This window comes from Colias eurytheme, chromosome 22 (assembly GCF_061535395.1).
Source record: "Colias eurytheme isolate Ceu_HAF_F1 chromosome 22, ilColEury1 Martin Lab GWU primary, whole genome shotgun sequence".
NCBI classification, from domain to species: Eukaryota; Metazoa; Arthropoda; class Insecta; order Lepidoptera; family Pieridae; genus Colias; species Colias eurytheme.
In genome coordinates, this window is record NC_143001.1 from 5,613,723 (window position 1) to 5,631,953 (window position 18,231).

General features: G+C 35.5%; 1 protein-coding gene across 1 annotated transcript; it reads left to right on the forward strand.

The window, feature by feature from the left end:
- The first annotated feature begins 14,213 nt into the window (after nt 1–14,213).
- LOC149898700 (UDP-glucosyltransferase 2-like) lies at nt 14,214–17,842 on the forward strand. The gene is made up of 4 exons (XM_090115058.1): nt 14,214–15,059; nt 15,538–15,760; nt 16,880–17,099; nt 17,509–17,842. The coding sequence occupies exons 1-4, from the start codon at nt 14,238–14,240 to the stop codon at nt 17,804–17,806; spliced, it is 1,563 nt and encodes a 520-aa protein (XP_089971184.1). The 5' UTR covers nt 14,214–14,237; the 3' UTR covers nt 17,807–17,842.
- Nucleotides 17,843–18,231: the final 389 nt, after the last annotated feature.

Sequence of the window (18,231 nt, forward strand, 5' to 3'; positions counted from 1 at the left end):
AAAACATGCTTTAATAAGATAAACTCATTAAATTATTGTATCGTCACCGATTCTCGATAGATGTACAAAGTTTGAATTAAATCTGTCCGTTGAAAGTGGATCAGTAGATTCAATTAACTTTTAAAGGAGTCGGTTACAAACAAACATACAACTAATATAAGCGTGTTAAAAATAGTAAAAAATAGAAATTTAAGATGGTTGTGTTTTGCTATTTACTTTTATCTATTCAATCATTATAACGCACAACATCAAAGCAAGACCTTCGGAATATCAGATAAAGATACATAATTACCTTAATATACGAAGCATATAACTTCTTCTCTGGCGAGGAGTCCACTCCCGCCAGCAACTGCCACACGATGCCTCTAAAATGATGTGGCACTCCCTGCCTCACGAGATCACGCACGAACTGGTTGCGTTTCCTCCACTCTGTCTCCCAGTTATTAACCAGCCGGCCCCAGAGGCCCCAGAGATCCTCCTCTCCATTGCTCCCAACTCTGGGCTCTTCATGGCTTGAACTCGTCGCTTTAATGGGTCGTAAAATATAGGTATAGTTTATGTTATTTATGTCGATGTTACCGGAAATGTATGTAATCCGTCATTGTATAGAATTCCTAGGAAATGTATGTTATTCCTAAAATCGCACGGAAATGTGTGAAATAAATTGTTTTATACACATTTCCTAGGAAATCTATACATTTCCTAAATAGCTATCGGAAATGAAAAAACATTTAAGATATTGATATGTCGCAGGCAAATTGTATATAATCTGGCCGTTTACAAACGATCGGCATTTTGTAGTAGGTAACTATGCCGATAATTCGTAATCAGAAATTTGTTGTTAAAATAACAACGTGTTTTATTACAGAAAGCATTTACTTTACACATTTCCTAATACGATATTGGAATTGTATACAATTGCTATGAAGATTATACATTTCCTAGGATATGCATGCATTAAATAGTTTTTTTAAACAATATTTTTTACATTTCCTAAATGGTATCGGAATTGTACGCATTTCCTAGGAATTGTATACAATTCCTTGATTTCAAACATGTCCGGTAACAGATATAATAGAGCGTTCAACCTATGGGTACTACACCATCAATTTAAATAATAATTTGATTCGTATGGCATTATGCATTTTCTGAAAATTTTCGTCTCTTCCACATCAATAGGCACACTTATAAACCTATTACAAAATCACCCCTTCAACGATCCCAAAGAAATATTTTCCACAAACATATTTAATATTTCCAAAGAATAAACTTCGAATAACCACTGAGATTCCAAGAAAATTAAGCAATTTCCTTGTAAATTTTTGGTGGGTCACTGATTAATGAAGGAAAGTTTTGCAATGAGGAATAATTGAAATATATTACCGGGATTCTAACTGGGTCGCTTTAGATTTGATATTAGAATGCTAATAGATGAAAAAATATTTTCTGAGCTGAAATTAGAGCGACGCGGCATTAATTACGCATAGTTTTGAAGTAATAAATGAAAGTTTTTGCGTTGGTATCATGGCAGCTAACTAGAATTGGATAAACTTTTTACTGGGTATATTAAAGTGAGTATTACCATTGTAACTATTGATCTCTGATATTAATGTTATATTCGAATTTTAAACAGCGGCTATATTAAATTATAGGTTAAAAATAGATACAAAAAAACTTGAGGGGTGTCAAGGGACAGCGGGATGGAACGAAGTTTTAAGTCAGAAAGAGAGAGAGACAGACAGAGAAACACGCGCATGCCGCACGGCTTACAATTGTAACAAAAAGTGTCGTGACAACTTTTCATCTTAATTTTTTCCGTATAGCCTCTGCAACACGTAATAAGGAACTTCGTTCCAATAAATAAAAAAAGATAACCTTGAGTGATGAAGCATAAAATTAGTATCTACCTTGTTAATGTAATCATTAAGTGTGATAATATCACTTAACAGAAACTTATCATTTTTGATTTAATTATTAAAAAAATAAAAACAAGATAAAACACAAAATGAAGTCACATTGTCAGGTGTAGATAGACAGGTGTTAGATAACGAATTGTCTTTGTCTTTAACTAGAATTTAAAGATAAAGATTATCTATAAAATCTACATAATATGCGTGTCATGCTGCATTATCGTCTAAGATCGACTTTAAATAAACAGCCGCTAAATAACTCATTTCAAATTTTGAATATGCAAGATAATCCAAAAAACCTTCACAAATCTCTATTCCATTATTTTAATATTAAAAGACTATCCTCTTACAATATCATTGAGCGGAACGAACTCAGCAAAACCTAGATTCCCGAGAAAATATATCGGAACCGTCACGTCTCGAATCTTCCAGAATATTTATAGCAAATCATCCTTTTAGTTCGACTTATATTAGGGTTTCCAATAAATCCTTTGTAAGGGTACAAAATAACAGATGCACATAACATCGATCGTCGCTTAGAAAACTCATATCTCAGGGCTGAGCAAATTTCATCTTTTTATACTGGCAATTTTTCATACAATATTTTCCTCGTGGGTAATGCTAATACGCGGTTATTTTGCTGGCGGGAGTACGTATTTTTTGTAGTTTCGGTTGGGATGAATTCATTAAAAATGTGTTATGGTACCCCGATACTTCATTTGAGTTTATTTGGAACAGGGCAATAAATAGTGAAGCCTTTTGTTTGTAAAACAGGTATTTTTCGTGTTCGCTGGAGCATTTTTATTACAGTCAAGTGGTTAAAAAGTCTGTCAGAGAAACAAACACAAAAACGAATACTATTATTAGTTTCTTCTAAAAATTCAACTTAACTATCGCAGTCGCCTTCGCTGTCCCTATGTATGCTTGAATCTTTAAAACTACGCAACGGATATTGATGCGGTTTTTTAATAGATAGAGTGATTGAAACAGGAAGGTTTATAATATTATGTATAATTTATTAGGATTTAGACACAACTGGCAAAGCCGCGGGTAGGCCGCTAGTATTCCTAAAAAGTATTTTGAAGGACCTAAATACATTTTTTTCTAAGAATGACTCATAGAAAATGCGTCATACAAAACTCAAGCGGAAGTCTCGTCAACCGCTAGTTATTGAATAAAAAGCTATGAAAATGCCTCGAACGTGTTATAAATATTCAGATGTGTAGATTTTTTCTTTGAACTGAAGTGCGTGAAGTCCTTTTCTTATGCGAAGTTATAGTTATAGTGTGGATATAGCCTTATTTGTGTCAAAGAATATCTTCTGTAGTTTTAAAAAGCTTTCATATTTTTATAAAAAAATCAGTGTTTGTCTAATTAAGATTTTCCTGAAATATAAATGCAATAAAGTAGGTATTCCTTTTTAAAGTAAATAAGAAGTTTCTAAAGCAGTGGCGGCGGATATGGTTTCTAAGAAAAGTGGTTATTTATTCTTTCTCAAAAGTAGACATTTCGATCTTTATATTTTGTATAAGTTATACTGTTTTAATGATATAAACGTTTTATTTTTTTATCGCAAACAGGAAACGAGCTATTATACTATTTTATGAGAACGACTCCTGCAGCAATATTTTTTTATAATATTACTAGCGGTCCGCCCCGGCTTCGCCCGTGGTACATGTTTACGTTTTCTCTACATAAGAACCATCCTCGTACTTCAAGGAATATAATAAAAAAAGAAGTATCGAAATCGGTTCAGTGGTTCTCGAGTTATGCGCTTACCAACATATTTTGCGATTCATTTTTATATATAAGATTTAGAAATCATTGAAATAATATATTAGTTATTCAACACACATTTTAATTTCAAATAATGACAAAACCATGTCCCCTTTCTAAATCAGTTTTTACTCTTAAAGCAGAGAACCATCTTAAGCTTAAGTCACGAAAAACGCATTACCTTTTTACAGTTCGTTCCGTGGCATTTGACATAATAAAACCTAGGAACCGGGTCTTAGAGAAAATCTAGTAAATTCTACGCAAAGATTTACAACAAAAAGACGCCCGAGATCGTTCTTTAGCTCTTAAAAAGTTCACACTTCGTTAAAGTACTTTATTCTTTGAGTGCTGGGGTATATTTAAATTCTATTATGTTAGAGATCTTGTATATTTCTTTCATATACTGCCTGTTCTTTTAAGAATCTATTTTAAAAGAATTACGCAAATAAGTTCGTATAAGCGGTATTTTCAGTGACTATCTTTTGATACATTGAATTTATATTATATACTAGCGGTCCGCCCCGGCTTCGCCCGTGGTACATATTTACGTTTTCTCTACATCAGAACCATCCTCGTACTTCAAGGAGTATAATAAAAAAAGAATTATCGAAATCGGTTCAGCCGTTCACACGTGATGCCGTGACAACGCGAAACGGGTTTCATTTATATTATATATATAGATTAATATCAGAGATTAATGGTAATACTCAGATTAATATACCGATTACCCAGTAAAAAGTTTATCCAATAGTTAGCTGCCATGATACCAACGCAAAAACTTTCATTTATTACTTCAAAACTATGCTTAATTAATGCCGCTGTCGCTCTAATTTCAGCTCAGAAAATATTTCTTCGTCTATTAGCATTCTAATATCAAATCTAAAGCGACCCAGTTAGAATCCCGGTAATATATTATTTTAATTATTCCTCATTGCAAAACTTTCTTTCATTAATCAGTGACCCACCAAAAATTTACAAGGAAATTGCTAGCTTAATTTTCTTGGAATCTCAGTGGTTATTCGAAGTTTATTCTTTGGAAATATTAAATATGTTTGTGGAAAATATTTCTTTGAGATCGTTGAAGGGGTGATTTTTTAATAGGTTTTTAAGTGTGCCTATTGATGTGGAAGAGTCGAAAATTTTCAGAAAATGCATAATGCCATACGAATCAAAATATTCTTTAAATTGATGGTGTAGTACCCATAGGTTGAACGCTCTATTATATCTGTTACCGGAAATGTTTGAAATCAAGGAATTGTATACAATTCCTAGGAAATGCGTACAATTCCGATACCATTTAGGAAATGTATAAAATATTGTTTAAAAAAACTATTTAATGCATGCATATCCTAGGAAATGTATGATCTTCATAGGAATTGTATACAATTCCAATATCGTATTAGGAAATGTGTAAAGCAAACGCTTTCTGTAATAAAACACGTTGTTATTTTTTTTTATTATAGCTCTTATTGATACAATCGGGTAACAGTCACACCGTAAAATTATAATAATATTATGTTCATATTATTATCTTACTAATTAACATTTTAAAAACAACTATCTAACTTTTAACGTAAATATCACAATATATCAATCAGTCCCCTCGTCCCGCTGTCCCCGCGTATATTTGACGCAGTCAGATTGTATAATCCGCCGTATTACGGCTAGCTGTTTTAATAAGCCGAAAATTCGTCTTTTTCCAAAATTCTACAAAAAGACGGTCGCGAGCTGACGGAGCCCAACTTCGTGGGGCTCCTATTTCTGTGTAGTTTTAAAAAACACGAACCTAACCTAACCCACCCCCTTATCCAAACCAAAAATTTCTGATTACGAATTATCGGCATAGTTACCTACTACAAAATGCCGATCGTTTGTAAACGGCCAGATATGCTGCGACATATCAATATCTTAAATGTTTTTTCATTTCCGATAGCTATTTAGGAAATGTATAGATTTCCTAGGAAATGTGAATAAAACAATTTATTTCACACATTTCCGTGCGATTTTAGGAATAACATACATTTCCTAGGAATTGTATACAATGACGGATTACATACATTTCCGGTAACATCGACATAAATAACATAAACTATACCTATATTTTACGACCCATTAAAGCGACGAGTTCAAGCCATGAAGAGCCCAGAGTTGGGAGCAATGGAGAGGAGGATCTCTGGGGCCTCTGGGGCCGGCTGGTTAATAACTGGGAGACAGAGTGGAGGAAACGCAACCAGTTCGTGCGTGATCTCGTGAGGCAGGGAGTGCCACATCATTTTAGAGGCATCGTGTGGCAGTTGCTGGCGGGAGTGGACTCCTCGCCAGAGAAGAAGTTATATGCTTCGTATATTAAGGTAATTATGTATCTTTATCTGATATTCCGAAGGTCTTGCTTTGATTATGTGCGTTATAATGATTGAATAGATAAAAGTAAATAGCAAAACAAAACCATCTTAAATTTCTATTTTTTACTATTTTTAACACGCTTAAATTAGCTGTATGTTTGTTTGTAACCGACTCCTTTAAAAGTTAATTGAATCTACTGATCCAATTTCAACGGACAGATTTAATTCAAACTTTGTACTTCTATCGAGAATCGGTGACGATACAATAATTTAATGAGTTTATCTTATTAAAGCATGTTTTTTTTTAAGTCTATATAATTTTATTAAACAGGCCAAATCAGCGTGCGAGGAGGTGATACGTCGAGACATAGCACGCACGTATCCGGAGCACGATTTCTTCAAAGAGAAAGATGGCTTGGGACAGAAGTCTCTCTTCAACGTAATGAAGGCGTATTCGCTGCACGATAGGGAAGTTAGGTACTGCCAAGGGTCCGGGTACATTTTTGTCCTGCTGTTGATGCAGGTAAATCATCTTTTAATGTGTTATATACACAGCAATTAAAACATAAAGAAAATTATTTTTATAAAGGACATGGCCATGGGACATTAGGATAATAGTCGGAATTATGGGTCATATACTATATCTTAAGTAGTCGCTTACCTATAGATGCCAATAAACAGGAACAATAATTAAATAAAAATATATATCAATAAAATATTATTAATTAATATTTTCCGTGGGGTGCCGGTTTAAGAATAGCACCTCCCCATCTCCTCCCGTGGGTGTCGTAAAAGGCGACTAAGGGATACATCGTACCGGAACGGGCAGCAGCGTTCCGCGATTCATTACCAACCACCAACTGCGCTCGCCAACCCGCCTGCCAAGCGTGGCGAGTACTGGCATTATCCCCTCATGGATAGCACACCATGAGGCGTCGAGACATAGCACGCACGTATCCGGAGCACGATTTCTTCAAAGAGAAAGATGGCTTGGGACAGAAGTCTCTCTTCAACGTAATGAAGGCGTATTCGCTGCACGATAGGGAAGTTAGGTACTGCCAAGGGTCCGGGTACATTGTTGGCCTGCTGTTGATGCAGGTAAATCATCTTTTAATGTGTTATATAGACAGCAATTAAAACATAAAGGAAATTATTTTTATAAAGGACATGGCCATGGGACATTAGGATAATAGTCGGAATTATGGGTCAAATAGTATATCTTAAGTAGTCGCTTACCTATAGATGCCAATAAACAGGAACAATAATTAAATAAAAATAAATATTAATTAAATATTATTAATTAATATTTTCCGTGGGGTGCCGGTTTAAGAATAGCACCTCCCCATCTCCTCCCGTGGGTGTCGTGAAAGGCGACTAAGGGATACATCGTACCGGAACGGGCAGCAGCGTTCCGCGATTCATTACCTACCACCAACTGCGCTCGCCAACCCGCCTGCCAAGCGTGGCGAGTACTGGCATTATCCCCTCATGGATAGCACACCATGAGGCGTCGAGACATAGCACGCACGTGTCCGGAGCACGATTTCTTCAAAGAGAAAGATGGCTTGGGACAGAAGTCTCTCTTCAACGTAATGAAGGCGTATTCGCTGCACGATAGGGAAGTTAGGTACTGCCAAGGGTCCGGGTACATTGTTGGCCTGCTGTTGATGCAGGTAAATCATCTTTTAATGTGTTATATAGACAGCAATTAAAACATAAAGGAAATTATTTTTATAAAGGACATGGCCATGGGACATTAGGATAATAGTCGGAATTATGGGTCATATAGTATATCTTAAGTAGTCGCTTACCTATAGATGCCAATAAACAGGAACAATAATTAAATAAAAATATATATTAATTAAATATTATTAATTAATATTTTCCGTGGGGTGCCGGTTTAAGAATAGCACCTCCCCATCTCCTCCCGTGGGTGTCGTAAAAGGCGACTAAGGGATACATCGTACCGGAACGGGCAGCAGCGTTCCGCGATTCATTACCAACCACCAACTGCGCTCGCCAACCCGCCTGCCAAGCGTGGCGAGTACTGGCATTATCCCCTCATGGATAGCACACCATGAGGCGTCGAGACATAGCACGCACGTATCCGGAGCACGATTTCTTCAAAGAGAAAGATGGCTTGGGACAGAAGTCTCTCTTCAACGTAATGAAGGCGTATTCGCTACACGATAGGGAAGTTAGGTACTGCCAAGGGTCCGGGTACATTGTTGGCCTGCTGTTGATGCAGGTAAATCATCTTTTAATGTGTTATATAGACAGCAATTAAAACATAAAGGAAATTATTTTTATAAAGGACATGGCCATGGGACATTAGGATAATAGTCGGAATTATGGTGGTTAGGGAGCCAGGTGAAAATTTGGTTAACTATTTCCTCTCAAGAGATAATTCGTCAGACGCATGAGAGTATAGTATTATAAAGCCTCGTGAACGTCAGCTGGCGCTCGGTTGGGGGGGTGAGCGGTTGTAGCCTCCCACGCACATAGGAAAAAAAATACATTCATTCATTCATTTCCTCTCAGCTAAAAATTTGTCAAATTGTAGCTAACCCAATATCTCAACGAAAAAAAATAGTCAGCTGGTTACAACATGGTGTATTATACGTCAGCTGGTGTCTCGAACATGAAAGTTAAATTTAAAGAAAAATTTATTTTCCGTTATTTCCTCTCAAACAAAAATTTACCTGATGATAGCTTATATGTAACTGTGGATAAATATATATGTCAGCTGGCTGTATCTTGGTGGAAAAACCGTCAGCTGATACGGGAGGCTACAACCGCTCTTCCCCCCAACCGAGCTCCAGCTGACGTTCACGAGGCTTCATAATACTATACTTTGATGCATTTTACTAATTACCGCTTGAGAGGAACTTGGTCATAAAATCTGCTGCTGGCTCCCGGACTATGGGTCATATAGTATATCTTAAGTAGTCGCTTACCTATAGATGCCAATAAACAGGAACAATAATTAAATAAAAAAATGTTGTGTGGTTTTATAAAACCACGGTAAAAGTGAAACTGTTCGAACGGTTCCGAACACAGCTTTGTGTAGCGCATGTCGTGTGACGGTCGGCTGCCGAGTAGCTATACCTACTCGGCAGCCGCGATACACGCGACATGCGCTACACAGACCAAAAAGTTTGAGACGATGTAATAAAAGTTTTACTTTAAAAATATATATTAATTAAATATTATTAATTAATATTTTCCGTGGGGTGCCGGTTTAAGAATAGCACCTCCCCATCTCCTCCCGTGGGTGTCGTAAAAGGCGACTTAGGGATACATCGTACCGGAACGGGCAGCAGCGTTCCGCGATTCATTACCTACCACCAACTGCGCTCGTCAACCCGCCTGCCAAGCGTGGCGAGTACTGGCATTATCCCCTCATGGATAGCACACCATGAGGCGTCGAGACATAGCACGCACGTATCCGGAGCACGATTTCTTCAAAGAGAAAGATGGCTTGGGACAGAAGTCTCTCTTCAACGTAATGAAGGCGTATTTGCTGCACGATAGGGAAGTTAGGTACTGCCAAGGGTCCGGGTACATTGTTGGCCTGCTGTTGATGCAGGTAAATCATCTTTTAATGTATTATATACACAGCAATTAAAACATAAAGGAAATTATTTTTATAAAGGACATGGCCATGGGACATTAGGATAATAGTCGGAATTATGGGTCATATAGTATATCTTAAGTAGTCGCTTACCTATGGATGCCAATAAACAGGAACAATAATTAAATAAAAAAATGTTGTGTGGTTTTATGAAACCACGGTAAAAGTGAAACTGTTCGAACGGTTCCGAACACTGCTTTGTGTAGCGCATGTCGCGTGACACGCGCTACACAAAGCAGTGCACGAGCGATACACGCGACATGCGCTATACAGACCACAAAGTTTGAGACGATGTAATAAAAGTTTTAAAAATATATATTAATTAAATATTATTAACTAGCGGTCCGCCCCGGCTTCGCCCGTGGTACATATTTCGCAATAAAAAGTGGCCTATGTCCTTTCTCGGGTATCAAAATATCTCTATTCCAAATTTCATGCAAATTGGTTCAGTAGTTAAGGCGTGATTGAGTAACAGTCAGACAGACAGAGTTACTTTCGCATTTATAATATTAGTATGGATTATAATGTATAATATAATTTCAATGTATGAAATTATATTATATATTATAATATATATATAACTAGCTTTCCCCCCCGGCTTCGCCCGTGGTCCTACATGTTTAAATTGACATTTAATTCAAATTCAAATTCAATCATTCATTAATCATTTAAATAAAAAAATATTCAGGACAATTTTCACACACGGCACGATCTGATCCCATACTAAGCTTTCGCTTGTGTTATGGAAACCAGATGGCTGATAAACATACATACATATATAATTTTAAATAAATACTTATATAGATAACTAGCGGTCCGCCCCGGCTTCGCCCGTGGTACATATTTACGTTTTCTCTACATAAAAACCATCCTCGTACTTCAAGGAATATAATAAAAAAAGAATTATCGAAATCGGTTCAGCCGTTCTCGAGTTATGCGCTTACCAACACATTTTGCGATTCATTTTTATATATAAGAAGATTAACACCCAGACACAGAGCAAACAACACAGAGTAATATTTGTGTGATGAACATAGATAATATTATGTTCATCACACAAATATTTGCCCGGGGTGGGAATCGAACCAACGATCTCTGGCTTGGAAGGCAGGGCCACTACCAACCAAGCCAACCGGTCAGTCATTTGAATTAAATATCCAATTTGTTTCAGTGATAATTTTCTTCACTGACCCACCTCTGAATCCCTTCGACATGAAACCTTTTAAAGAACTATTTGTAATACGTCGAATAATAATACGTCGTATAATAATACGTAGAACTCTTAACAGACAGGGTCTGAGAATTAACCGCAAATGCGACAAAATCAATTCCCACATTAAAGGGAAACAGAAAATCCCTATTGAAAATCAGTGACATGCCCAATTAACAGAATGTAAAGCCAAGCGAATTCTCAAAGGCCTACTATTTTAGTTCTAAACCGTAATCATGCAAGTTTCCGTTTGAAACAGTAGTGTCTCTAATTGGCAGATTTGACTTACAAACAAATTCTGTGACTATAGTAGAGCCATTTTAATAGGCAACATTTGACAGTTCAACAAAATTCAAGAACGTAACCTAGTAACGACGACATAGAATAACATGATATTTCGTTTTGTTAGAACTGCACATTTGCTTGACTTTTTTCAATTACGACTTCATATTTATAATAACAATGACCGATACAAGTAATTTTAAGATTTCATTTTACTGATAAACCATTTTAAACATAATAAACAATTTCTGAATTGAAGAACTGACGTCACTACAATTTTGTGTCAATAAACCTTTTTTCTTTTTAAATACCAGAGACGTTACTCTAAAAATCGAAATCTGACATCTAGAATCGAATGCATTGATTACTTGTGAATAAAAATTATCATAAATCAATAAATTCGATCGACAAATGTTTCAAATCCGTATCGATTAATTCACTTTAATCGATGATTTTAAGCAGGTTACCTCTCTTCGAAGATAAAATTGATAGACCTCAAATGTTGCCTATTAAATTGGCTCGACAATAATGACAGTTACAAGCTGTGTTTGTGTAAGCGTCTGTCATTTATTTTAGGCGATTTTCGTGGTTTTCTGATTTCTAACTCTGGTAGGATTTAAGATTCGTTACGATGCCTTCGATTTCTTGTACTAATGTTTTTATTTAAATGAACTTAAATGTATTTTATTTTGTTTTTATTTTGTACTGTTACTTGTGGTGTTTATTTAAATATCCTTCCATTTTTAAAGATATAGATGCGTTTAATGATCTAAAAATACGAACGAGATGTAATCTGTTTCATACGTAAGGGTGAGAGAGTGCGTCGTACAGTCCAGTCCAACTATTAAATAAAACCAGCAAATATTCTTGAAACAAACAGTTTAAAGGCAAAAAAAAACATTTCATAATAATTTTGTCAGTTGCTATGTTCGAATGAATCGAATGATTAAATCAAATAAATCTTTAATTTTCATATCACAAAAATAACAATCGTATTTTTTCCAAATTATCACAACGTAACATTTTCTCAGAACTTAATCAAGGGTGACTCAAGCACACCTGTCTCGACTTGGGTTGTTCAATCAATCAGGACAGGCCCTTTAGTAACAGATGTTAGTGCTTTGACTTTAAGAAGTGTATATATTTGACATTTAGTTTTATAGCATTCATTTGCTCTATATTTACTATTGCTTTTGAGTTGAACTTCTTTATGCGCGCTGAGAGTAAAATTTCAAGGTCGCATCGTGCCAGTACCGTCACTTATCTTTGGATCTTGTCAAAGAAGTTTAACCTCTGACACGTGTGTTCAGCACACATGCTCTTCTTTTAATTTATAGCTGTGTAATTGTGTAGGTATATTTTTATTCTTATCTTGCTTCATTTGTGTATTTCTAAATCAATATAATAATTGCTTCGGAATACTGTTGGGGCTTCCGCGCTTCTGTAGCACTCAGATGTTAGCAAATTGCCGGACCGACGATTTTCACGCGATAATGAGGAAGAGAGCAGCATCTATGCTGAAGAGAATGTGTGAGAGTTCCAATAGTATTCTGAAGACATTAACTGAGAAAGTAGACGGTCCATTCCTTAAGAGGTGGGCAAATTTACATCGTACACAATATTATGATAATAGATAATTTTTAATGGTTTTAATCTTGTTATTAATCGTATGAATTTAATTGTATGGAATGGTATTTTATAACACTTATTACTAACATAGTTTCTAAGATTAATGTATACCAAATATGGATGAATATCTCGAAATACAAAATTATTTATTATTATCAAATATAATATAATAATAGGCTAATACAGGCTATATCTCATCATGCGAATACCAATAGGAGCTGAGCAGTGCGGCTAAAACCGCGTGACACGGATAATCCATACTAATATTATAAATGCGAAAGTAACTCTGTCTGTCTGTCTGTTACTCAATCACGCCTAAACTACTGAACCAATTTGCATGAAATTTGGTATGGAGATATTTTGATACCCGAGAAAGGACATAGGCTACCTTTTATTGCGAAATATGTACCACGGGCGAAGCCGGGGCGGACCACTAGTTTACTCTCAATTAAATTATTTTTATGAAATCGTAAAGCATGAATGAACATCGTGGCAACAATATGATAATCATACAAGGATTAAAATGGTATCGAACGCTATGAGACTGCGTAATAGATACAAATAATTGATAGTAACACAATGATTACCAACTTTAGCCCGTAGTTTTGCTCGCACAGTTTTCCTATTAAATTAGTCATATTATTATGACTAATTTACAATATTATCTTTTTTAATATTTTTTTTTGCCTAATTAAGCACGTAAGTAATGTGTAGATCATACATAATTATATTTAATCGATATAATATTTGCTGATGGTAAAAATTTGTATAGGTACCCAGTACCCACCCGATAACTCTACGCAATAGTTAAAAGTAGGACGAAAATATCCTTTTCCATATTTAATTCATATGACAAAATTGTCCCGAATCCTCCCAAATCCGTTTATTTGTGTTTGTGCGGGGTAGTAAACGTCACATCTATAAAAACGAGGAAAATATTGTGAAAATAAATATGAAAAGACAGATTTAAGAACACATATAGAAAAATAAAAAAAATATGTGCGTGTATGTTCTTTATGACCTTATTTTTCAAAAAATAATTTACTACTTATATGCAACTTTACAGAAATAAGTCGAATCACGCGTGGTAGGGATAAGAAAAAGATGGCGCGTAACGGAATAATTTCAGGCGTAACGAAAGCGAAAACGTAACGAAAAAAAAATTGAGTGTAACATACACTCAATTTTTTTCCAACCCCGATAAAGAAGTTTAACTTCAAAAATGTGGCTGGAATTTTATATAAAAATATATGTAAATAAATTACGTATAATTAGAGTTTGCAAAACTATCAGTAGAACTATTTAACAATATAACGAACATAAGGTAACACAGTAACAAATAATATAGATATAGTAATTTAATCAGTTTATTTATCAAACCAGATAAAATAGCAATCTACGACAAATCAGTATTCATAATTGAGTTCAAATATTCTATCGGTGTTTAAAGCATAATGAAATTATTAAGTACATTTCTATCAATAGTTTTAATAGCAAATATAATTTCAACATCAAAAGCGGCACGAATATTAGCAGTATTTCCAACACCATCGATAAGCCATCAAGTAGCATTTCGACCGTTAACACACGAACTAGCAAGGAGAGGTCATGACGTCACAGTTATTACCCCAGACCCTGCCTTTCCCAAAGGTCAGGCTCCAGCCAACTTGACTGAGATCGATGTCCATTTCTCTTATGAATTCTTCGCAGGAATCTTTGACATGCATCAAGGAGATAAAGGAGGACTTATCAAGCAGATTCAGGAACTTGTTGAAAGCATTACGAAGATATTTGAAAAACAGTTGCAGGTACCAGAATCAAAGAAGTTATTTGATCAAAAGTTTGATTTGATAATCATGGAAGCGTATGTACGACCTGCTTTAGGATTAGGTCATTTATTTAAAGCTCCCGTTATTCAATTCAGTTCATTGGGAAGTGGTCCCACAATTTACAGTATGTTTGGAGCACCATCGCATCCTCTCTTGTATCCATCTCCAGCTGCGCAAAGGTTATACAACCTTACTCTACTTGAAAAAGCTGAAGAAATGGCAAAGAATTTATTCATTGAATATATAATTTCAACCACAGAAGAATTTGAATATCAAATGATGAAAAGAACTTTTGGTAACGATGTGCCGAATTATGAAGAGCTAGAGAAGAATGTCCAGTTGTTATTTTTAAATGAACATCCGATTTGGGCGAATAACCATCCTGTGCCACCTAATATTGTTTATATTGGCGGTATTCATCAAAGCCCAAAACGAGAATTACCGCAGGTAATATTTTTTGGTAAATTATTGAATTAATTATTTTTTATTTATTCATAAATATTATCGACTTATCTGTTAGCTAATTTAAAATTATTTATTTATCTAGATTAATGAATAGAATGTGGTTAAGTGATTGTAACTTGTGTTGCCAAACTTAATCGTGAAATTTAACATAGCATGTAAATCAAAGAACACTTTGTTACATAATATTGACTAAAGTTAATTACGTTAAATTCTAATAATTAATATTATATTATACTCAATATAAGTTTCAATTAAATATAACTTACTAGCGGTCCGCCCCGGCTTCGCCCGTGGTACATATTTACGTTTTCTCTACATAAGAACCATCCTCGTACTTCAAGGAATATAATAAAAAAAGAATTATCGAAATCGGTTCAGCCGTTCTCGAGTTATGCGCTTACCAACACATTTTGCGATTCATTTTTATATATAAAAGAAGATAAGATAAGATTTGTTTCAGGAATTTAAAACAATTTTAGATTCCTCAAAGAATGGAGTAATCTACATTAGCTTCGGTACCAACGTAAAAGCTTCCCTGATTCCACCAGAGAAAATCGCCGTGATGACGAAGGTTTTGTCTCAATTACCTTATGATGTATTGTGGAAGTGGGACGGAGAAGAACTGCCAGGAAAATCAAGCAATATAAAAACTTTTAAATGGTTCCCCCAAGTTGATCTTTTAAGTAAGTTTAGATGATTTCTAGATAAAATTAATTTAAATGATATGTTTTTGACTGATTTTTTTTTAAACCATTTATTGAACAGAAGAACAAAACATGAAAAATTCCATTTCTATTACCATTCCCTTGTGCTAACGACATCTCACGACATAATTTAGTTATTGCAGTCGTTGAGTCCATTAAACCATCACTACTAACTCATTTAATATTAACTACTAGTGGTACGCCCCGGCTTCGCCCGTGGTACATATATCGCAATAAAAGGTAGCCTATGTCCTTTCTCGGGTATCAAAATATCTCCATACCAAATTTCATGCAAATTGGTTCAGTAGTTTAGGCGTGATTGAGTAACAGACAGACAGACAGAGTTACTTTCGCATTTATAATATTAGTATGGATTATATAAAATCGTCCTTTTTAGGGTTCCGTAGCCAAAATGGCAAAAACGGAACCCTTATAGTTTCGTCATGTCCGTCTGTCCGTCTGTCCGTCTGTCCGTCTGTCACAGCCGATTTACTCGGAAACTATAAGTACTACAGTGATGAAATTTGATGGGAATATGTGTTGTATGAACCGCTACAAAAATATGACACTAAATAGTAAAAAAAAGAATTGGGGGTGGGGCCCCCCATACATGTAACTGAGGGATGAAATTTTTTTTTTCGATGTACATACCCGTGTGGGGTATCAATGGAAAGGTCTTTTAAAATGATATAAAGTTTTCTAAAAAACATTTTTCTTAAAGTGAACGGTTTTTGAGATATCAGCTCTCAAAGTCGTAAAAAGTATGTCCCCCCCCCTCTATTTTTATAACTACGGGGTATAAAATTCTAAAAAAAATAGAGGTGATGCATGCTAATTAACTCTTTCAACGATTTTTGGTTTGATCAAAGTATCTCTTATAGTTTTTGAGATAGGTTGATTTAACTGTAATTTATTATATTTGCTGCTACGGAACCCTTTGTGCGCGAGCCCGACTCGCACTTGGCCGGTTTTATTAATTTATTGAAATTTGTATCATTTTGTCAACAAAGTACCTTAAAAATCATAATAGTATTGTTATAATGTTAAAAGTATGAATTATCCAAATGTGGTATTTGATTCTTTGTAATATTTTTACAGAACACCCGAAAGTCAAGCTATTCATAACTCAAGGAGGTATCCAATCAGCAGACGAAACGATCAATGCGGCAGTACCTGTTATCGGTATTCCAATGATTGGTGACCAATGGTACAATGTCGAGAAATACGTAAAACATGGAGTTGGTCTGCAATTAGATATATCAGAACTAACTGAGGCAAATTTCGAGCACGCGGTGAGGACAGTTATTGAAGACGAAACGTAAGTTTGATTGTTTGATAACCGGGTGGTATTCTGACATTCTTATAAAAGATCTATCATTAATTCCAACTGAAATGCTTGAATCTAGACCATAAGTTATACTTATATATATATACCACTTCAATGTGAACGTATTAGAGCGTATACGCACTATGCGGGTAGCCGCATTGCGGGTAGCCATCCGGCTGACCGCAAGCACAATTATGTACGGAATATTCATTTCTATGCGCACTGTGCGGTCTGCGGTAGCCGCATCGCAGTGCGCATAGAAATGAATATTACGTACATAATTGTGCTTGCGGTTAGCCGGACGGCTACCCGCAATGCGGCTACCCGCATAGTGCGTATACGCTCTTACATTCCTTCTTAGTTGATCGAAATTCTTTTAAAATCATATTCTCGATTACAGTTTCAAGAACAACATGATAAGACTCCGTTCGCTCATGAGGGAGCACCCAGTGCCGCCACTAGAGCTTGCTGTCTGGTGGGTGGAGCATATACTGCGACATGGCGGTCAGCACCTGCGCTCCCCCGCAGCGGGGCTCACCTGGACGGAGTATTATGAAGTGCCCTTAGTCCTCACTGTTTCAGCTGTATGTTTGAGTGTCCTTGTAGTTATAGTTTTTCTAGTATTGTATGTGGTACGGATAGTGAGAAAGTATGTTTGGGACAAAAGTGATATACGGAAAAAGCAAAAAATGAATTAGATAAATTTAGTTAGTGAAATAAATATATTTTATAAACTTTGTTTTTAATTGTGTTCAAGTTGTAAAATTTTCCCGTTAGCCCGTTAGCGTTTCCCGTTAGGAGCATCCGTGAGTCGCAAGTAGTTCTAGTGAACTGTAGCTATTCTTCTTTATTTTTTGCCTGAGTTGACCAAACGTTTAAAGTTTTTCTTTAATTATGAAAGCAGTAAAAACATAATTAAATTTTGCATTATAATATCATTTTCTCGAAATTGATCACCAGTGCTATGATAAGCCGAAAATTCTCTTTTCTATGCAAAATGAGTAAGGTAGTTTGTATGGCTTTGTTCTGAAAGTTTTCTGCTGGTCTGGCTTGATCATAATATACAAAAACGTGAAACAGTGTTTCGTTTACTAACCTATGCTTGTACTTGTTAAATTTCGCT

What these genes read in the sequence shown, in the direction of transcription:
- LOC149898700 (XM_090115058.1), top strand. Translation starts at nt 14,238, where the DNA reads ATGAAATTATTAAGTACATTTCTATCAATAGTTTTAATAGCAAATATA. An exon ending in CAAAACGAGAATTACCGCAG is followed by an intron (nt 15,060 to 15,537) that starts GTAATATTTTTT and finishes GATTTGTTTCAG; the next exon opens with GAATTTAAAACAATTTTAGA. An exon ending in CCCCCAAGTTGATCTTTTAA is followed by an intron (nt 15,761 to 16,879) that starts GTAAGTTTAGAT and finishes ATATTTTTACAG; the next exon opens with AACACCCGAAAGTCAAGCTA.